This window comes from Pantherophis guttatus, chromosome 4 (genome assembly GCF_059756535.1).
Source record: "Pantherophis guttatus breed Tessera chromosome 4, ASM5975653v1, whole genome shotgun sequence".
NCBI lineage: Eukaryota > Metazoa > Chordata > Lepidosauria > Squamata > Colubridae > Pantherophis > Pantherophis guttatus.
In genome coordinates this window covers 46,065,796-46,089,063 of record NC_142066.1, presented here as the reverse complement: position 1 = coordinate 46,089,063, position 23,268 = coordinate 46,065,796, and the positions used below count along the sequence as shown (strand labels likewise).

The window sequence follows — 23,268 nt, the reverse complement described above, 5'->3', positions numbered from 1 at the left end:
GATTCAGGAAATACTGGGCATCTGGCTTCCATAGAAACCTCTGCATGCATAATGCCTGACAGACATTTTCCAAAGATACTGTCAGTTGTTATGTGAGTCCTTATATACGTAGTGTTAGTGATTTTTTTCAAAGAGCCCACCACTCTGTTTTTAAACATGGGCTTTTCACTTTTAAAAAAGCACTAAACCTGTGTTTAAAAATAGTACTAGTGATCTCTTGAGAGAGTGCTACTTCTTTGTGCTCAGAAGATAAATTTAAACTGGGAAAAAGAATATGGGTTCTGCCAGCTATATGTTGCTACTTCTGTCACCAGTGAGTATATTAAAGGTATTCTCTTGCTCCTGCCCCAAGGAATTTTACATTTTAACTGCATTAATAAGTTTGGGGAAGGGGACAACTTCATTTTTCTTACCCTATGTCATTTTTATACTGTCGGCTTTAGTTAGTCACTGCCAGTACTACAATTCCCTTTTGATATTAGTCTTTGCTGATTACCCCCTTCTTTTTCACTCCATACCCTCCACCTCTTATCTTCCAGATGGACTGGATTTTTGAATACCGGTTTAGTGCAATTTCAGAAGACTGCTAAACTCATGTTCAGAAATTGTCTAATTGTAAAGTCAATTCAATTTCCTCCTTGGTGCCCCTCTTCAATGCCTATGATCCTTCAGCCATGTTATTTTTTTGGACATAAGGTTAATGCTTTATTCAGAAACACTCACATTTACTCATTTATCCTTACCTACTACACTTTATGGACAGCAAATGGTAGCTGTTTTTCTACTAGCAATGACAACCAGCCAGAGGGAAAATGCAAGCAGAGAGGAATAACCAGTGCATTAAAACAGTAAGGACAGTACTACCACTTGCCGGCCTTTTTGCAGAGATAGAACAAAGAACAGCAATGAATTGCTCTTATGATCTTATATTTCTATCAGTCCTTATACTGATATACTTTTCTGCCAGCTCATAGATTAGGCGCAGGCCTATCAAAGTGGCAGCCCATGGGCCAAATGCGTCACAAATAGGCCACACCCAGTCCAGCTCCGCAAAGGCAAAAAACATTGTGATACATCACGATATGTCACATGATGTGATCAAGTTTGACACCCGTGAACTAGAACATAGCTTCTAAAATGGTCATTTAGCTTGGCCCATTGTCCAAAATTCTCCACCAAGATCTATATACTTGCAAATAACAAAATATAGCATTTTTTCATTTCTAATATGCAAAGTAGTCAACAAATCTAAACATTCTGAGCATTGGTTAATCAAAGAACACAGGATCCATTCCAATATAGAACAGTAAATTGTATTGGTTAGGCCTCAAAAGCATTTCTAAGGCTTTTGATTATATTGTATAACTCAATAACTATAACAGGAAATTAAAAATAAATTTACTTTCTAAAATGTGTAAACTAATTATATATAAAAAGTTAAGTTCTAACATGTCTCAATAGCACACTGTTCCACTTGATTCCTGATGACTGAATGGACAAACGCTTGTTGTGCCAACATATTCTCAGAATTTATATCTCCAGGAATTTCTTTGATTCACCTTGTTATCTCACATTCCTCTGTTTCCATCATGCAAGATCATTTTTTCCTTATTTATGAAAAAGCTAAAATCTCTTTCAAACTTTAACTCCTGACTTCACAAATACATACAAAATGCATTAAACAGATCGGTAATCCAAACCTAATACAACATTACAGGGAATACTGAGAAAAAAGAAATGTCTTTAAAAGACATGGAAAATATAAAAAGGAAACTAGTTTCCAAAAAGCTAAAATATTACATATGCAATGGTCAAAATGTCTCAAAAAAGTGTTGATGGATAACAGGCAACTGTATTTAAAGTTAATTAGTTAAAAATAATCAACTAAATATCAGTTTAAGCTTTTTAATACATTAATGGCTTTACATGTTGGAAAATACATCCACAGCTAAAAAATTGTAGAATAGAAATAGCCAATTCCAATAATTTTGGAATAAGAAAATTATGTTTTATAATCCGTCATAGGTTAATCTTTCAGAAAGCAATAAGGCTCAAAATTTTCTTTCCTATCTTTGTAATCTGTATGTAGTAACATGATATCTTTTGGATTTCATTTTCTATCTTCAGCACTTCTAACACTAATTTAAAGTGTATGGTTTATTTATGTAATAGAATTGTTCACTGCATAGTAATCTTCATTTATGTTGGGCTTCAGCTTTTAAAATTCCCAAGCAAAATAGGCAAAAGCCATACTGACTGGTGGAAAAGTACAAGGTATTTGTGACACACTTAGTGCCTCTATCATTTGATACTGTCTTTCAAATTAGCTATTTTCTTTTTGGCTAGTGTACTCGAGAAGATTTTGAAGGTTCCAAACATCAAAAAAATAATGGGATCCCATCAGCGTAATGCAATTAAAAGAGATAGCGTATTCCATCAAGTATCAGTCTTTTTTTCTTCCTAAAAATATTTAATTAGACATTAGCCTTTAATTATATTTACTGCTTCATTTTCACTTGTGTATTTAGAGAGGCGATAGTGACACTAATTATTCTTATCCCCTAAAGCGCAGCCGATAAAAACCTCTCTCTTAATACTCACTTTGACTTGATGAGGCTTTTTCCCCTCCCCAATTTTATTGTGAAGAAAAGCAATCAGTGAGACTTTTTATTATTAGTGGTATAAAATTCTACGACAGTCTCCTTAGGAAAGCTCAGGGACTGAAGAATCTAGTCTGGGTTCAAGACAGTTAGAAAAATACCCTGCATTATCTTTTTTTAAAGTTTCTCTTATTCTCACGACTGAGAATGAGAAGAAACTTCACAATAAATCATTTTGCATTATTCCTCCTCATTACACTTCTGCATCGATGATCAGAACTCTTGGCAGAACTTTTTCTTCAAAATCTCTTTCATGGAAGCTGGCAACAAGTCAAAACCAACTCAACACGTTTTTCTTGAGGACTAACTTGAGTAGATAGGCAGAACATATTTTTTTAAAAAAAAATTATACACATTTGTCTGGGATTGATAGCATTTTTCCTTGATTACTAGGTATTGTATCGCATGTAGGAAAAACAGCTAGACTGTCAGATGAATTTGGCTAGCAAACCAACAGCAATAAGTTAACATAGTGCAGATTAGGCTCTTATTATACCCACAATTCTGTTTTCATAAAAAGGAAAGCCTGGAAGGGATCTAGATGAGCTACCCACTATCAATTACAGCTGAACTTATTTTTGAGGACAATCCATTTTCATTTTTCTTTCATGTCTACTACAATGTCTGACTTTACATTAATAACTACCGACATTAATAAAGGCATTAAATGAGTGTAAAACCTTTAGCGCTCTTCAAACTGCATGGCGAATTTCTCAGAACTTCTTTAATGGATGGAGACACTTCCATGGTCAGGGCTGCTCTTTAGCAATGATCATTGTACCAGTACTAAAAAAGCCCAATGTTAGAAAATCCTTCAATGATGCCTTTCCTTGAGATTTAATTGAAGCACAGGAAACTAGGATGGCTGAGGGCTGTTTTATGATAAGATATTCACACCAGGGGTGGGTTCTACTTATCTTTACCTTTCTGCATGCGCAGAAGCATTTCGATGACGTCGGGGTTGGTGGGTGGAGCCTCCCACCGGTTTTACTGTGAAACCGTACTGTGAACCAGGGGCAACCCACCACTGATTCACACTCAATCCTTAATCATCTTGTAATTAAACTAATTTTTAAAATGCCACATTCCACCCATTTCTCTGATATTACTTTATCTTTTGGGCGGGGGAAACTACTGTATATTAGCAAATGTGGTTTTATCTGAATGAATGAAAAACAGCAGGAAAGCTTTCCAGTAGAATTTCTCTACAAGCATCACTTTGCTTATCCTCAGAAATTCACTTCCAAATGTCTTAACAAATTGTCATGAATTCACCTGAGCAACACTCCTCAAAGAAAGAAGGTAGGTCATATTGAGCTAAGCACTTTGCATTTTAAATATATGTATATATTTGAGAACCTCAGTAATCAGAGCAGTTATATAATGATCAATCACTCTTGAAAACTGGGTCTCTAATAGAAAGGTTAGCCCAGAGGTCTGCAACCTTAAACACTCAAAGAGCTATTTGGACCCATTTCCCACAGAAAAAAAAAACACCGGGAGCCACAAAACACTTCCTGTGCCTGACTATTTCTTGAGTGGCCACAAAACTAGCATATGTAGTTGAATTAAATGTTTTGTTTTCTTCTGAAACTTTTCTTTTCTTGGATTTATCCATGGCTGGCCTACCGGGGTTGAAAAGCTCAATAAATCGTGTGCCGGCAGGTGTCGCATATTGGCGGTTGTGACACATATTTTGAGTGACAGGGAGCCACAGCAGAGGGGTGAAAGAGCCACATGCAGCTCCAGAGCCGCAGGTTGCTGACCCATGGGTTAGCCCTTAAAGGATTATTTGTTTCTTGTGGGAGACAGTGTTAAGTCTAAAATAAGGCTTACATGATTTCCAAAAGTTGTTTTTTTACCAAAAAAGAAAAATACAAAGTACAATAAATTGATAGTATAATTTTGTGAGGCTATTGTGGCCATAGAAAGAGGATGAATATGCCACTTGTAGCTCACCAGTAAGCTTGCCATTCATTGATTATTCAAATAATGCCAAGGAAAATAGAATAGTACCAAGATCTGGGCCACTTACTTTTGAGCTGGCATTCATAAATTCTATTTCAGGCTTATAGTTATTAATCTGATCTTCTTTCAAGCCCTTTTGGATTCGATTTATTTGCTTTATTGAATCTGTAAATGCAATATTTATCTGGTCAAATAGCACTCTGGTCCAAAAACACCTACAAGATCTAACCAGGTGAATACAGCTTTGAAGTCACTGCATCACATTAGTTTCCTTTGTTTACATATTTCCCCATTAATAATCTCCAATCTTATGCAGAGGCAGTGACTGGATGCTTAATGTATATCTTCCGATTGCTGCGAACATCAGATTGAAAATGTGCTTCCTCTGGCATTTGACATTTTGAAGAGTCTAAAAAAATCGGGCTAAACAAATGGTGCAATCTTTCAGTCATTCAATAATTTAGATTTTATTGAATATGTTCCCTTCTTTCCTCTGACACTCTGGTCTTGCTAATTAGGACAAATAAGATGGGTTTGCTGTGAGCAAGGATAATAACTGGCAAGGCCCCCCATTTATTAAGTCACTTTCCGTGGGTGGAGAATTGATTGGTGCCTGTGAGTGGCATACTGGCTAGACCTGTAGTGACTTGAAGGGTCATTATGATCTGCAGAAGAGCCCTAGCTAGAGATTTGTATTGATAAGGTGTCACTTGCTTTGCACTGGTCTTGGAAAATTAACCCCTCTTGCTTTGTCTCTGTTTCCAGAGGTGAAAATCACCCCAATAACTTTCCAATTCAAGTGTGAAACAACATAAGGGGCTGGCACATTCCCAAATAAAAGGCTAATGCCCAAAAGCAATATACTTTAACAGACATGATCAGGACTATGCATTTTGGCCATATTCATACATTATACTATAACATAATACTGTTTTGTTAGTTTGAGTTAGCATAAAGTCTTCTAACTAGTCTATTTAATTCTTCCAATTTTAATTGATTTTAGTACTTGATTTATTTTTTATCAGATTGTAAGGTTCCCAGAATCACTGTATCACTGAGATGGACAGCATAGAAATTTAATAAATAAATAAAGTCTGAACCTTGTTAATGTCAGTTGTAAACCTTAGTTTATGACTTAATGTTCTATGTGAACCAGACTAAATATCTGATTTTAATCAACCATATCTTATTTGCAGTTATTGAACTAGATAATAAGTAGTTATTAATGCCTAAGACAGAACATCTGTTTCCTTGGGCCAATCCTATCATTAGGCAGAGTGAGAAATGTCATTGGATGAAATTTTTACATCCAGTGTAAACGTAGTGGCCTTCATGTACTCTAGCTGTTCCTCTCTGTTAAAGATACATCTAAGTGTGCTATATGGTGTCTGGGATATCCAACAGAAACAAATCATGGTTTTCTTCACTGTGTTTTATTGAGTAGACCATAACTCTTGGTATCACACTCTATAGACTAAGCATAGAAAATGGCTTACAAGAAACAATGCCAATTTACCCCTAATCAATTAAACCATATTAATGCATAGCATGTTGTATAACCAGATGAAATTTGCTGAATGTCCTAAATTAGTTTATCGCTTCAAACTGCCTTTACCTGAGCACCGATGTTGATCTACAATTCAGCCACTCTTGCACTTAGTTTCTGTACATAGTTTGGGGAAAGGGCACCATCCTGTTCTTTGGCTTGGACTGCTAAAGATCTTGGCAAAACATTCTTCAGGAAGCAAAATAATGGAGACATGTATGTATTGTCTGTCATTATAATGGCCCTTATCTCCCAACAGGGTCTATTCTTTAGTACCAGAAGTTTTGCCTCTTTATAGTGCAGCCCTCCCCAACATGAGATTTGCCAGTTATTTCCAATTTACGAGTCCCAACACTTTGGTCTGCTAAAGGGCATTATAAGAATTGTTTGACTGACATCTAGCCTTTTATCTGGAAATCTAAAGTGGCATACAAGGAAGGTTTACCTGATTTAATCCCCATGACAACAATAGCCCTATGAGAAAGGTTGGGCTAAAAGAGAAAGTATCACAACTATCAAAAGGTTTCCTGATTGAATGGAAATGGAACCACGCTCTCTCTGTTCCAATTTCAGTATTTTAACCACTGGTGCCATATGGTTTGCCAAACACTTATGGAGGGTCCTAGAGTGGAGAAGGCTGGCTTTTTGTATCTGCAGATTAAATGATGGAGTAGAATGGGAGGAACAAAGGGATGGAGTCGCTTACATACTGATGTAGCCAATCCAGCTATACACGGAGAGTATGGCTGTTTAGTTCAACATTAAATAGAAATTGTTCCTAGTTTGATCTACAATATTTTTCTTCAATAGCGTTGTGTATTCTCATTTTTTAAATCAGTGACTGTGTTACCACGAAAGCTAGAAATATTGTGCATATATGTTTATGACAAAAGAAGAACAGTATGGGTTTATTAAAAATAGAAAAACTGTGGATTAGAGGTAATCTGCTTATTGTATCCTCCCAAAAGGAGAAATAGGAATGAAACAAAAAATGTGTTTTGTGGCTCTGGAACACTGTATGTGAAGAATTTTATAGTTTTGATCACGTAATTTAGTGAACTTTTATCACATAATCGGAGATAATCATCCCATTTGGCTTTACAGAAAAATATGGTTTGCTAAGTATCTTAATAACAAAATTTTCAGTCAGAATGATTAAACCAACCATGATCTCACATATTTGGAACCAGGGACTGTGATCATGGCATCCAAGGGAGGCAAACTTTTGCCCCTCTGTCAATAAATGACCATGTTTGTGTTCCATACCTTAGGCAAACTACAGCATCCATAATGCATTAACTAAGTCCTTATAAAATGAAAAGTAATCTTGCAGGATATGACTTCAATCAGAGGAGTGACATGGGTAGGAATGCTTAATTCTTTCCTTATTGATCACTTTCCAGTAAGAAAAGTGTCTTCCCAAATCTGAATTCATCCCTTTGCAGCTGCTTTTCAAACCCATGATGATAAGAGTTGATTGCTCTCTAACAATGTTACTTAATTTGAAGTTTAATCTGTCATGGACCAAACAGAAATGCTCATTGTTGGCATCCTGCCTATTGTATGTTTTGTTTTGTTTTGTTTTGTTTTGTTTTGTTTTGTGCATAACTTTCTATGTAATAGATGTATTTCTGTTCTAAGTACCACGCATTTCTTCCCAGCAAATTCCCTGCTGGGGTCAAACATGTCTAAAATATCATAGAAAGCTATTCATTACCCACAATTTTATTTAATATTACTGGCTTCTGGACAATGCCCAAGTTTGGCATGAGAAATGCCAGATGCTGTCCAGAAATTAGCCATTTGTTCCCATGTGTCTCTTTTTAGCAGGAGCAAGGGAGGTACAGCCCTCTGGATATTTCTGAATTACAGCTCCCATCAATCCCACCAGCTTGTCCAAATAGGAGAATGAAGGAGCTGGAATTATAACAATAATACAACTTCATTGTAGCTGAAGTTAAGAAGGGAATCTGTTACTTTCTTCATTAAAATTGGCTACCATGATATGAAATAGCTTCTTCATTGGCTTTCAGGTAAAAATACTGGAGTTAGTCAATCTTTTTCAATCCAACACCCTAAAGATACATAACCTCCATGCAGGATTTTGGCAAAGGATTGTATGAGAAATAATCCAATACATCTCAAAGATAATTGAGGAAGGTTCTATAATAAAAGCTGGTTTGGTTGGTTGGTTGGAAGTGAAATGATGTCTTCTAAGTTTGTTTTAGGAATAAGTATAGTTTCATAACTTTCAATTACCACTCTAAAATAATAATTATAAAGCTCTTGAACTATTAATACATTCCACTTATTTTTTTCCTAGCGGTATTTTAGATTGGAGTGCATATTTTATTTTGAAATTTATTTAGGGAACCGATTGGTCATAAACAATTAAAATGTTCTCTTCGTTATATGTTATTGTTAAATTCCTCCAGACACAAGCTGCTTCTCTTTAAATATATACATATACCATGTTTCCCCAAAAATAAGACCTTGGCTTATATTTTTTTGAACCCTGAAATAAGCGCTTGGCCTTATTGCCATGCACTCAAAAGCCCGATTGGGCTTATTATCAGGGGATGTCTTATTTTGGGGAAAACATGGTACATATACCTACATCTGCACCTACACATACATACATATATACATACATACACACATACATATGTATGTATATACAAGTATACATACATGTACACACACATATATAAACCAAATTCTTTTAAGGCTACTAAGTGGTCCATTTGCTTCTCTTTAAATATGGTGGTTAGCTTCTTTGATTTTCCTTTCTACTTTCTTCTCTGTCCCATTATCAACTCCTTTTTCCCTCTCTTAAGTATCTGTCTCCAAATTCCCTTAGTTTTCTGTCTGGACCTTCTTCCTTATAAGGAAATGGCCAAGTAGGCCTTGAGTTGCATTTTAACAGAACAAAAAAGCACATCATTCCATTACAAGCTAGGCTAGTCTGGTTTTCCTATACTCTGTATGTCTGCAGAGATAATATAAAGTGAATCCTGACTTACAGTTGGCAAAGCAATTTCTTAGTTTGGAGTCTGCATCAGAATACAGGAAGTTCTTGCACAGTTACCATCTTGCCAGTACTGCTTACTTTAGCTGGCAGTAATTTCTCAAGAACTTGGGCAAATTCTTGATATACTAATATGTTAGAACCTGACCCTAAGATCTGGACCTTATTTCCAAATAAGTAGGCAAAGATGCCATACCTTATTTATTTGGCCTGCAAGATAGATTTCCTCAGCTTGGTGCCTTCTAGAAACATTGGGGCAGTGACATGCAGAGTTCCCAGCCAACAAATGTCTTATGGCAACAATTGCCAAAGTGTTTTGGGAATTCTCAAACATGTTATTCTAAGATACTGTGAAAGGTATTACTTTAGAGAGGGTACCTAGAGTTCTGTTAACATCAGTTAAATTAAATATGACCCACTTCATAATTTCAATGTTTACATTAATTCAGGAGCTTGTGGAAATATAACACATGTTTAGAGAAACATAGATTTGAGGGTCACCATGCAACCCCACTGGAGATTCAACAGACCAGAAGAAAATAATATTCTGATGTATCAAGTGGATTGAAAGGCAGAAATCAATGGTAGCTGACAGTTTTATATTTTAAATATAATCATTCCTGGTGGATAATGCCCCATATCTCAGCTGCAATGAGCTGGATGATCAGTAGTTGACAGCAATGAGATACAAAAAGCACTATCTTTTGCAGCTATCTAGTGATTGTCTATATTTTTTCCCAGCCCACATTAGGTAACCCTAATGACAACTAATAAAGAAACAGCTGCAGAAGCTGATGTGAAAATATAAACATAAACATTGCTCTTTTTTTAATTGAACATCTTTAGAAAAGTATTTAAGCAAAAGGAGATATAGGTAGTGCTTGATGTATGACCATTTCATTAAGCGACTGTTTTAAGTTAAGATGGCACTGAAAAAAGTGATTTAAAACTGGTCCTCACACTCATGACCATTGCAATATCCTCGGTTGCATGATCTAAATTGCACATGGCAACCGGCACATATTTACAATGGTTGTTGTATCTCAGGGTCATGTGATCACTATTTGCAATCTTCCCAGCTGGCTTCCAACAAGTAAAATCAATGGAGAACCATAGGATTAATTTAATGGCCACATGCTTCACTTAACTCTGGCAAAAAAAAAGTTCATAAAGTTGGATCAGATCATGTGTTGCCTCACTTAATAATAACACCACTTAATGACAAATGTTCCAGTCCCTGCTGTGGTTATAAGTTGATGACTAGCAGTATCTACCTCTACTAAATCCTAAAAGAAACAAAAGAAAGAAGTACAAATAATGAAATGTAAATAGATAGGTGAAAAGATTTAAAAGATCATAAAGTCTGATATATTTTATTCATTTTTATAAACTATAACTTTAAGTTGAAATTCCTGACTTAGCTTGAAACTAAAGAGTTGTAACTAACACAGCATAAATCAAATTAAATTGAACAACAATAATATATTAAATTGATACTAGAAATCTAATTTTTCACAAAATGGAAGCATTATGGAGCATTGATTGACTATATCAATACCAAACTTGTACCCAGTTTCTAAAATAAATGCATGAGTGACAAGGCATTTAGGCAACCAGAAAGTCCCACCTTAATCTCTGTTAAATGCACTTGTGTATCTCTCTGAAATTTGAATACAGCTTTAAGAAAGTGATCTTCCTCCCGGTAGATAGCAACAGTCATTGCTAAAGCTTGGCTCCAGTGTCAAGACCTCATGATCCTAATGAACTATTATTATTATGAATCCAGAGCCTGATTCTTATACAATTATCGTATCTTTCACCTTTGCCATTATGCAAATCCTGCTTTCTGAATCTAAACTCTACTCTCATGAGTAGAAATTGCATTATTTCTGAATTGTGTAGGTAACCCTGCTCAGGGAAGCTTCTTTAGTTAAAGAGCTGGGTTAAATGCAGTAAATTTAAAAAAAGGGAAATTATGATTATTGGTGGTGACTAAGGGCTACTTAACCTGATGGCAACTCTTCAAAAAAAAATTCCTACCAAATCTCATTAACTATGACATTATGCTTATATAATGATACAGTTTGTTTCAATAGGATTTGTAGGCAGATACTTTCATGGAAAGTACACGGCATGAAAATTCTGTATCTCAGGCTGTATATAAACAGCTTTCCACCACTCCATCTTTCTACTAATAGCAGTTTGGATTGGTTTTTCATAACACATATTTTGGTCTTAAGGGAAAGTTAAACATGAGTTATACATGAACCTAATGCATTATAGCATTCTCTCCTTCACATTCTCTACCAACCTCCTCTTTTTCTATTATATTTTTCACCTAACCCCTTCATCCTTGCCCCCAAACTATAATCAGCTTTGAGTATCTATAACTGCATTTGTAAAGTGGCAGCTCCCATTTTCCTGTCAGGGCTGTATGAACATCGGAGACAGGGAGCTGTCATTTTTACTTATGCAGATCTCTAAGTGTGTTATAGGTGTATCTATGCAGTAGAGCTGCTGGGTTTGAACTTCAAAGCTAAAACCTAAAGCTCTGCATCCAAGTGGATGCCAAAAAAGACCACCTAGAACATCAAGTGATTAAGAAAGACACAAGCAAATGAATTGGGCATCTATATCAGGGCTGAGACAGTCTTGCCAAAACCTATAGAAAAAATATTTCTCATTTTTTAAAAAAATTAACTGTAGGCAAAGGAAGACTGGATGTGAATATAGTTATGGCTCATTGTTTTATTTATTTTTTTTAGAAAAGGTTTCTTTTATTGGTGTTTATTCCCAAGCAGCATTGAGTATTTAATTGGTTTCAGATAGGTATTAGATCCATAGTCTAAAATTACTGCTAAATAAGTAACTATGTTTTTGTCTTGATTAGAAATATTTGCTTCTTTAGGATTGTTCCAACAATTTTCTCTCACCAAAATCTTGTTCTTAGGCACTGTCTCCTAAGAAGCTGTGATATAGTTCTCTTCCTAATTGCTGCAGACTGAACCAGACAGAGAGGGGTCATTACTGATTTCTTATCTATATTTGTCAGGAATCAGCCTGAGCCAAACTGATCAAAAGATCAGCCTGAACACAATTGTTGATGCTAGGCTCAGCCCTGAACTATCAGCTGCCATTATTGGCTATATAAAAACTAATCATAATTATGTGCATATGAAGGCAAGTTTAACTATACTCCTGTCACTAAAAGTAGTATATTTCCAAGTTACATGAACTGTACAGCAAATGTTATTTGTACAATAATGAAAAACGCAATCCTATGGCTACAGATTCAGGATTACATGCATTTAATTTAGTGGATTTAAGAGAAATTCAATTTATTCTGAAGTAAATATGAATAGGAGTTCATTTATGAAGTACATGTACACTCTGAATGCCTAAGAATGATTGCCAGAATATCTAGTGCAATATGTCTGGAGCTCCAAAGCATGCTGCTGTTCGAGGCAGAAGTGCAAATAATATATATTTTTCTATATGCAAAATTGAAATGCACAAGATGGCTAGGTAATTTGGAATAGCATCTAAGAGACCCTTTGGAGTAGACATACATTTAAAGCAAATTAAATAACTCATGTTTTGTAATACTAAACTTAGCACTGATCATTGCTGTAATGCAATGGCCTTACAACGGTTGAGCATTCAAGGCAACTCTGTAGGTCTTTATTTCCCTTACCCAATCTTTACTAAAGGTTCCTTCCACTCTTTTTGAAACTTATTGGGGGTTTTTCTTTTTTAAAAAAATATTTATTTTTAAGCAATTATTCAAGAGTTACACGGCATGTGATTCTTGTCTCAAAATAGCAGAGAACATTAAATGCCATTGTTCAGTGATAGGGAGATATTATATAGAATTGTTTCTCTTTTGTTCAGGGGTGGAGGTGACATGCCAGCAGAGTCAGGTTAGGCAGTTGCTGAATTTTTGACACACTGGAGCCCAAAAGATTTTCCATCACTGTCCTAGATCAAGCACCCAGCTTTGGCATTGAAAACCTTATAGTTTAATACTGTATATGCAGAGGGCTTTTTAAAAAAACAACTATGTATGCACGCATGAACATACAGTTGGGTTTAACAGAAAAACATCTGAGACACTGCTGATACCTAAAGCCTGAAGATGACTTTCAGCCAGGCAAGTTTAGGCCTCTTATTTAACTTCAGAGAATTGGTGTTAAGAGAACATGGGTAGAATTAACTGAGTTCTTTGAATAAATTGCAATAAATACTGATGCAACTGTTAATTTCCCTTTTAAAAAAGTTGTCAAATAGAGAAAGAAATAAGATGGAAGCGCAAACATAATTAAGCAATATTGATAGTCCTCAACTTACGATCACAAGTGAATTTCTGTTGCTAAACAAAGTGATTGTTAAGTAGATTTCATCCAATTTTATGACCTTTTTGCCACAGTTCTCATGCAAATCACTGCAGTTGCTAAGTGAATCATGCAGTTGTTAAGCAAATCCAGCTTCCCCCACTGACTTTGCTTCTGGAAGCCAGCTGAGAAGGCCACAAATGATGATCACATGACCCCAAGATGCTGCAACTATCCTAAGTACATGCCCATTGCCAACGCCTGCATTTTGATTGTGTGACTGTGGGGATGCTGCAGCAGTTGTAAGTATGAGTCGGTTGTAAGTCACTTTTTCAATGCCATTGTATCTTTGAACCATCACTAAATGAATTCTGTTAAATTAAGGACTACCTGTATTTGTGTATCCTTGTATATTCTTCCATAAACATCCCAGTTGTACTCATATAAGTCTTTACATTTACACTTAGGAATAAGTAAGAAACAGTAGTTTATATACCACATACTTGTCTGTAGAAGACCAAGATATACAATCTTTTTTGAAATAGGAGCCACATTTAGCTTCTGAGTGACATGTCAGCAGCCAGTCTCCAAGACAAAGGGAACATGAATTAACTGTTCATATGATTCATCCATGCAAATTTCATAAATTACTCTTTATGCTGCAGTAATACTTTCATAGCAACTTTGGTAATCCTTGACTGCACAACCCCAAAGTATGAGACCTTCTATATGCTCAGTTTGCTATTCAGAGTCCCGTAAGAAATGAATCCACAAGGGAGAAGGCCAAGACTATGGCCATAAAAGGGCTGGAGGAAAGAAGGAATATAATAACAAAATAGGACAATATGCAGTTTATCAGGGATATTTGAATTGAATATTTTGTAAGCTTACAAAATGTATTTGGAAAATCAGTCTGAATTGATTTAGATGTTCCAATAGTATTGGGCCAAACTGTTGAATTAAATTGATTCTATTTGGATTGACTCAACTGTTTAAAATGCAAGTAAGCCTCCATGGAAAATGCTTGAATTCTGATTTATTTGAATTCAAATAAATATCTTGATTGGCATGATTTGTGAAATCGGTTTAAATGTTCGGGTATTCACACATCCCATTACTGATTCTTCTAGGGTGCTGAAGAATAATGGTATTTGAAAAGAAGACCTCATAATCTCTTGTATTACCGAGAACTAGTTTTGGGGTCAAAGCCTGCTGCAGATATGCCAGATTTGTCCACACTAAATGAGACTCTTGTTTGTTCTACTCAACTGCTAAGCAGAGGATTTTCCCAGAGCAGGCAAAAATCAGGGAACTGTTTCCATGGAAAAGATCATCCCACGCAGGATCAAATACAAAGCTGTCATCTTTAAATCTACACTACTGCAAAATGAAATAAAGATACCAACCAGAGCAAGATGATCTCTGTGTGTGTTTGTCTCTTTTTGTGAAAAGGTTGGTTTTAATAAACTGCCCTTTATCTGGGAAGTGTAAAATAAACAAACCTTCCTTTCTCATGATTACTTCTGCCCAGCTACAGAATTCATTTTTTACTTCTTCAGAATAGAAAAATGGATATGAATTTATCCTACTGCTTACTAATATCCAGTGCAAGATAGTTTATTGTATTGCCCAGAGCAGAAAATTTGCTGGAACATAAATTTTAAAACATAATATTATCAAAATACAAGAGGGCTTTAGAGAACGAAGGTACAGGGGTTTGTTTTTTCCTCCCATAAATGTGGACCCCTTTTAATTAGCCTTTCTGAGGGTTTGTTTGTTTTTTAAATGCAAGAAGGAAGACGAAATATATCTATTTTCATGGAAAGGGAAATGTATACCCGTTTTTCTTAAAATGCAGTTAACAAAGAAACGCTTAGGTATCTAAGCTCATTGCATAATTGTCAAATCTTTTTGAGCCACAATCTGACGAATAGAGAATTTGGGATGTCAGAAGCTCACAGCCTGCTCATCCACAGCCTGCATTCCTGTCTGCCCACGCTCCCCCCGCAGTAAGAGAACAATTTCTGCCATCTATAATGGCTGCCTGGGTCTGCAGCAATGCCGCCAACCCCCTCCCGTGCGCGCAGGCTGAGGTCCCTGCGCCATCTTGAGTTTCCAATTCTCGACCACCATCCCCCTTCCGGCGCCGGTTCTCCGTCCTTCTGCTCCTCTCTCGGGTATCGGCCATTACTTTGGCCCACCGTTGCGACTTGAATGCCTCCCAAAATTCTGCCAGGCTAGGGAAAATACCCGTGACTTAACAAAGACGTAATATGATTTATTTGTGTGTACGCGCCCGCCTGTGTGCGAGAGTATAACAATATGTTTGTCAGAGAGCTACTGTTTTCATTTCGTTTCTTCTCTAGGGCTTCCCTTTCATAATCCAGCAAACTTTCCCAAACGCGAGACATTTTAAATCACTCTTTTGGTTTTGATCTCAGAAATGCGGGGTTGCAAATAATAAAGTGAGCGCTATTGGCGAAGAAGCATATTCGCAGCTGCTTGCTTTCAAGCCAATCCTCCCCACGTAGGAGTCTATCCAAAGTCTTTTGTTTCGGTTTGTTTTAACTTGAATTGATCTCAAGAGATCGACATTTTATACGGAAAGTGTTCAAAAATTGGTTTCGTGAAAACAATATTTCTTCTTTTTTTTCCCCTCCCACTTTTGGTTAATTAAGTATTTTTATCATCCAGAATGTTTCCACTTTTGAAAAGTTGGCTTTTTTTCCTGTAAGCCTGGAGAAACAGAATTCAAAAGTCTGGACACCATTCTCTTACTAGTATTTCCATTCTTCTTTCCAGTTTCATTTCCTGCCTTTTTTAGTGAATAGGAAATCCATAGGTACAAAGCAAAGTTAGCAAAAATAAAATATAAAGATTCCAAAAAACCTCGTAAAATTGCTGCTGTGTTGATGATAGTGGTGGTGACAATACGTGTTCATTTTACGAACATTTTTACAAATATTGCCTTTTTTCATTCTACCCTTCCTTTCTGATTTATGCTAGCTATGCTAGGCATATTACAGAGACATCAAATTGGTCTTGCTCCAGGTATTTAAATTCTTCCCAAATCTGAAGTGTATATAATATCTTCCATGTGTGTCTGTATGTGTGATCTGCAACTATTCAATCCGCTTTTTAAAAATATTTCCCTTTAACTGTTACAAATATTCTAAAATATCTCTTGTTGTATTGAAAACTTACAAAATTAACTGATAAAAATACAGTATCTTTTTATAAAAAAATATACCAGAAAATTTATATTACACTATAATTCTTAAAACACTGCTAAGAATAAAATCTCAATGAACTGACAGGATAGAAAACTAAACTAGATTCTTTCTTTCAATATACCTATAAAACAAGAATGCGGCATTTTAGAGACTATAAAGCCGTTTATTTAATCTATGAAAATAATGTACAATAAATAATTTGCATTTTATTATTAAAACACTTAAATAAATAATCTACTTCTAAAAGGTAATGGTAATTCTTTCTGTCTGTCTGTCTGTCTGTCTGTCTGTCTCTTTCTTTCTTTCTTTCTTTCTTTCTTTCTTTCTTTCTTTCTTTCTTTCTTTTTTAAATTAAGACATCTAAATGCCTTACTTTGGTTCCTGAGAATTTCATTAGGACATTTTTTTTCTTGTTCTGCATTTGTTAATATCTACTCTGTCAAAATGGGATGGGGGGGTGGTTGAAATACGGGTATGGGAAAAGAAAGAACCTGATGTTTGAAATATTTCAAACTCTAAAGGGCATAATTTCTTGAGTGAAAAACAAAACCTCCTTATACAATTATGTTGTATTTTTAACACCTAGGGCACCTGCTTGACCTCAAATGCTCCATTATGCATTTGCAAAAGAGTGTGCAATAAAGGAAAATCCTAATGTTATTTAAATATAAATTCCCTTTGGAAAAAATGATCGAAATAATTTAACGTGATCATTTCACTAAAGAGATACACCTTTCTCTCCAAGGAAATATTCTTCCCCAAGAAGTACTGGGGGGGGGGGGGGAATAGGAATTTCGTGGTTGAAATGACTGCACTTAACTGGGCATAACTGGTGTGTGCATACACTTTGTATTATTTATAGGGGTATATTACCCAAGGCAAATAATAAATTGGAGGTTCGAGAGGTTACTGAAAATTGAAATGGGGCAAATCCAACGCACACAGCGTGCTGGTAAAAAAGTCTAGGTCTTCTAGGGAGAAACTTAAAGGGCTATCTGCGCAGCCCTGGAGGCTGGGTGAAAGCTCTCCTGCGGCCTGTGGGCAGGAATTCGCCGAGAAGCCGCTCGGGTCCAGCGGCAGCAAAGGGGACCTCTGACTTTCCGGGAACCCGTCGCCCGGCGATGAGCCAGAGCAGGAGGACGAGCAAGAGGAGATAGTGCGAGCGCCGGCGGCTCCGCCGAGCTCTGCAGCAGGAGCTCTGCCCTGGCTGAGCATCGGGTAAGGCGCTGGAGCACTCCGAGTCTCTCTGCTGTGGCTGTGGCTGCCGGCTGGGTAGGGACAAGGCATCTTCCGCGCTTCTCTGCAGGAAGAGCTGCCGTTCTCGGCTTCCCCTGTTTCCTGGCTGCTGCCTTGGTCCTCTTCGGCGGGATCTGCGCTGTGCTGCGTTTGCCTCTTGTGCTTCATCCGACGGTTCTGGAACCAGACCTTCACTTGCCTTTCCGTCAAGTCCAGCAAAGCCGCGATCTCCACCCGGCGGGGTCTGCAGAGGTATTTGTTAAAATGGAACTCCTTCTCCAACTCCAAGAGCTGCGTGTTGGTATAAGCCGTCCTCAGCCGTCGGGAAGCTTTTTCGCTGTGGTCTAAACACGTGTCTGGAGGAGGAAAACAGCAAAATTACACAAAGTAACACAACCGGCTAAGCGAATGATCCCGTCTCTGGGTTTGTTTGTTTTTTTAGCAGGGTTGGAGGTGGACGTAGGGCTGCGGGATTGGAAAGGGGAGGGGAGAGAGCCATTTTAAATGGTTTCGGCATATTGCTAAATTTTGTTGGGCACTGTCTTCCTCGACCCAGGGACACACAAGACAAAATGGTTTGGTCTTAATGCCAAATGCGTATACGGGCGGGGTGGGGTGGGGGTGCATTCTGGAAAAGCTGTCTTCAGCTATAGAGGAATCCACATTCAAGAGTGGCTGGTTCGTTCGCTGTGTCTTATCTTTTCCTTTGTACTTCACCTCGCTATATATGTGTGTAAGAGGAGGATATTCATAACTAAGTGACCGAAAACGAACTCTAAGTAAGCAAATAACATAAACTATGAATAAGAAAAACAGAAAGCAGAGAGAAAAAGGCAACATGTCTTGAAAGATTTATCTCCCTATTACCAACCTAAAAGATGAAAAGCCCCAAAAGCTGGCCTCTCCTGTCCACTAGCCGATTTGGGGGGGGGGGGATTTTCGACCAGGTCCTTAGATTCATATCTCCTGAAAAACCCTGCCTTCCTCAAGGCATCATGATAGAGATGGGTTGATTAGGTTGGTTAGTAGATGAGGGACATTAGTTTCAACCTTGGAGCATTAGACTGGTTGCCTAAAGAAGGGTTCCTTCGGTGAACTGTAGAGGGGAAAGGGGAAAAAAAGACTTTGGGTTTTCCCTTCTGCCTTCTTTCTGTTCCTCGTTCCGCTACAATGGAAATAGAAGCAGAGCAGTTTATAGCCAATGCCATTCCCCATGCCTCCCAAAACACAGCAGCCAAATTGCCTTCCATTCTCATCCCTAGAATCAACAGTCATCACAGAGGAAGATGGCATACAAGAGAGATAAAAAAAGATGTGAAATAGGGGAAATTGAAATGGAGTTAGTTCTGAAGACTGGCTGGGCAGGGGAAAAGAGGAAGGAAGGAAAGAAGGAAGGAAGGAAGGAAGGAAGGAAGGAAAGAAGGAAGGAAGGAAGGAAGGAAGGAAGGAAGGAAGGAAGGAAGGAAGGAAGGATTCATCCTAATCTTTCAGTAACTAAGATTAGAAATGGAAGACGGATATTCCTTTGCCCCTTTTTCCAAGTGATTCTTAAATAGCAGATTTTTTTTGTCTCTTCCCTCCACCCTGCCAGCTACCCAAATGTTCACCCTCCCCACCCCCGCCCCCACCCTTTTACAGACCTGCAGGAGAAGCCGGGACAAATCCAGGCACAGAAGAGGAGGGAGACAAAGAGGCAGGGATCTGGTTAGCTTTCTTAAAAGATTTCTTCTCCTTCATCCAGGGGAATTCTCCACCCAGAGCAGAAGACTGGAGCGTGGTTTTCTGGGCCTGCCCATGCCTTGCTTTCTTTTGGCTCCTCAGCGCAGGCTGGCTGCTGGAACAAGGATCCAAGCCGAGGAGGGTTTGTTCCAAAGGAGGAGGAATTAACGTCGGTGGTTCCTTGATTGATGAAGTTTGAAATGTCTCCAGGACAGCGGGAAGGGACGTCAGACACTCCGCTAGCGATGGCTGGCTGTTTATGAAGCCTATCTCCCTCTCAAATTCAAAATTCATGGCTTTTTCCAGAGGCCCAGTGCAAAAGGAGGGGGCGGGGGATGCGGGTGGGTGGGTGGGGAAGGAACGCTGGATCTTTCAGGCCCTTCCAATATTTTATATCCTTTTTAGTGTAAGTATTATTTGCAGTCTCCTCCCCCTTTTCTACCCACCTTTTTATTTTTATTTTTTAATATCTTATATTGCTGATAAAACAGGCGTATGGGGACCTTGCTCTATTAAACTGACGAGCAGGGATAAATTGCAGCCAATTCCTCATCACATGACCTAGCTAGCCCAATAGCAGGGCCATTCTAGTTGAAAACAGAGGGTTAGGGTTCCCCCCCATCATAGCTAATAATAATTGCAACCATGACAATAATAACAGCAATAATACTCCCACTTGTCATGCTTGAAGATTTCTTACCCTGATTACAAAAGCTAAATCTAGAGGAAGATGCTCCTTAACGTTTGACTGAGGAGGCAATAGTGGGCGAGAAGGTGATGAGCAGGTAGTGAAGGTTACAGTTTGTCTTTTAAGTTTATCTGGCAAATGGCCTGGGTGTTAGGCCTAATGCAAAAGAAAGAATGAAGATGGGGGAAAAGGTGTTGAAAAAGAGGAAAGGTATACAGAAGAAATATCCCATTATTCTAAAGACACTTTTCATTTAACAACCAGCCCTACTGAAACAGTGAGAAACAAACTCATGTGAAACAGCTGATTGAATTAAAAACATTCCAAACTGCCCAATTCAAATCTGTATGAAAAGACTTTGGAAAGTGTTTCCGATAATACATTCTAGAGCAGACCTTGGAATGTTTGAGATGATGGGGAAAGATGTGAATTAGTAACCCAGGACCAGGACCTATTTAAAAAAAAAAGCTTCTTTAAGAATACAGGAAAGAATAACTCTCCCCTCTCCTCACAGTTTATCACTTTTCTCCTCTCAAATGAATATTTTCTGGAATCGTCAATTTAATCTTAAAAGCTTTTCTTCAAATATCAAAACTGGTTCTTAAGGATGTATCTAAGAATGTTTGTAGGCCTCCACCCCCATCCTCTTTTTAAAAGTTGCCCACAAACTGAGCAAGTAAAGAGCAGGGATTGAGGGGGAGAGGAAAGTGATCAATCTTTTCTCACCAAAGACTTCTGACAGGCAGCCGAGGCTTTGCTTACTTCTTAAAGAATTTGGATGTTTATCAGAATTTCTGAAAGAAGATTTTTTTTTTCACAAATTTGGACTTGATTGGTAAAGGTACTAAATAAAATAGTTTGAAGGTTCAGGGTGGGAAATTGAGATGAGGTTAAGAAAGATAAATACCAAAGTGTATCTGAGAACCTAAAATGTTATTTACCATTTGTTTATTCAAGCTGCATTTCTCTCTAGCCTCAGAAACAGTAAAAAATAGAGATGGGAAACTTCAGTAGAGGGAAGAAGCAAAACTTAGAATATTTGTCAGTTCAAACATCCATGTCGGATGAAAATCTTAAATCTGAGAGAAATAATTAAGTGAGGAAAACATTATTTCCAAAAGCCCATGTGGGAAGACTTCAGATGGGGTCTTAAAACTGCAGTACTGTAAATAATTAACATTATTGGCAAAAGCAAAAATAATCCAGTATTTTGAAAGATGTTTGTGCTGCTGAGTCTTGTAGAACTGTTAAATTTTAAGTATTTCAAATCTGTAATGAAAATGTTATTTGGAAGCAGTAAAGTTACTACTTCTTGCCCCAAATTATGGCATGTATTTTATTTTGAGAAACATTGCTCATGATTCAATCCTATTTTTTTTAAAACCATCATATTTGAAAGTAAACATTCCATTGAAATGGATGCTACTTCAACAGAGCAATGGATCTGAGTAGCAATGTTATTATCTATTCTCTACATTTTGCAAAGTGACAGTCATCTTTGTAAAATTACTTTATTTTGGGTTATTATTTAATTGAATAACCACTAACTTCTGTTACAACCTCCAAATTGGAAAGGGACATAATGTAAAAGAAAAACAGTGAAATAAAATGAGTGTTTCTATTTATATTAGACTGCTAAAGCAGGGGGGTAAAAAAAATAAAAAGAAACAAATCAGTGTACTTGTAAGTTTCCTTTCAGTGCTTGAGTTTAGTCTGCAGAGAAGTTGCCAACAGAATTTCATCTTCAATTCCCTTTCATGCTATGCTCCTTTCCATATAAAGTCCATTTAGCTGATCATATTTGATATAGCTGCATTTGCACTGCCGATATTAGTGCCATTCTTCGTTTTCAACTAAAAACCACTGACTTTGTTGGTCTGTCTGGTTTATCTAGAGTGATGATGAATAATGTTTTGTAGTAATACAGATGCAAGATTATATGAATTGATGTTTTAGACACAGATACAGAGATGGTTGTATCTAATATAACTAACTTGCAATAAATTCTGTCCCAACCCTGAGATTATCATGAGAGGTCCTGCTCCAGATATCCTCACATGCTGAAGCCTTAAAGGAAGTCCCTTCCAGCTTTGGAATATTCTCCCCTTTAAGATCCATCTGATTCTACTCTGCTATTTTTCATGGCCTTTTAAGTTCTGTTCTGTTGCTTATTTTAAATTTTTGCTGCTTTTATAGAATATTCTAATGGATTGGTATCATCTGCTGTATGTGTATGACCTAAAGTTTTCTTTAAACTGTATGTTGCCCTAAGAGCTATAACTTTAAGATGGCTAGAAAGTTTTAGAAATAAATATCTAAATACACATTTCACTGTGAGAAAACTTAGTTTTATGAATGAAAGAAAAGTTTATTTTATAAATCAGTGCATATTTTTAAAAATATAAATATTATAAAATAGAATGGATGAAAGTCAAGTGATTAGGGATATAAAAGTACTGAATGCTAAGAAGAAAAATAAATTTGTACAATTTTCCTGAAAGCATTTTTGTTTTTACAACACTTGCCATTGTTTTTAATATATAAAAAAAGAGAAGATCTTAAAAATTATAGCTCTCAGTATCTGTTTACATGGAATTCTGTTGTTAGTTTATTCAACTAAATATAGAGAAGATTTGTTGGAAAAAATGTACCAAGCATGCAGGGGAGGGATTTTTTTTAATTGGTGAAGGAATGGCTAAAAGGTGAGTTTTCTTGGGCTTTGTCAAAAGTTAAAATTTTCTGGCCAATTAATCTTCATTTGACCTGAATATTTTGAAACAGGCTGCAATAACAGCCTTTTAACTGGATAGGAATTATTTCTGAATATAGGATTATAAATTGCTAAAAGAGCAATATGTA

General features: G+C 37.0%; 1 protein-coding gene and 1 long non-coding RNA gene across 2 annotated transcripts in view; one reads left to right on the top strand and one right to left on the bottom strand.

Moving 5' to 3' along the window:
* LOC148114081 (uncharacterized) overlaps window positions 1-14,952 on the top strand; it is a 73,714-nt gene extending 58,762 nt beyond the window's left edge. The window contains exon 2 of the long non-coding RNA XR_015733792.1: window positions 14,664-14,952. This is a non-coding gene — a long non-coding RNA (uncharacterized LOC148114081). The remainder of the gene's footprint in view (window positions 1-14,663) is intronic.
* A 1,956-nt stretch (window positions 14,953-16,908) lies between these two features.
* On the bottom strand, window positions 16,909-23,086 carry HOXB2 (homeobox B2). The gene is made up of 2 exons (XM_034415554.3): window positions 19,643-23,086; window positions 16,909-18,358 (listed from the first exon to the last, which is right to left on the bottom strand). The coding sequence occupies exons 1-2, from the start codon at window positions 20,013-20,015 to the stop codon at window positions 17,673-17,675; spliced, it is 1,059 nt and encodes a 352-aa protein (XP_034271445.2). The 5' UTR covers window positions 20,016-23,086; the 3' UTR covers window positions 16,909-17,672.
* Window positions 23,087-23,268: the final 182 nt, after the last annotated feature.

Coding starts and splice junctions, on each gene's coding strand:
- HOXB2 (XM_034415554.3), bottom strand. CDS start 20,015: ATGAATTTTGAATTTGAGAGGGAGATAGGCTTCATAAACAGCCAGCCA. Junction 18,359..19,642: donor TGTCCCGGCTTCTCCTGCAG/GTCTGTAAAAGG, acceptor TTCCTCCTCCAG/ACACGTGTTTAGACCACAGC.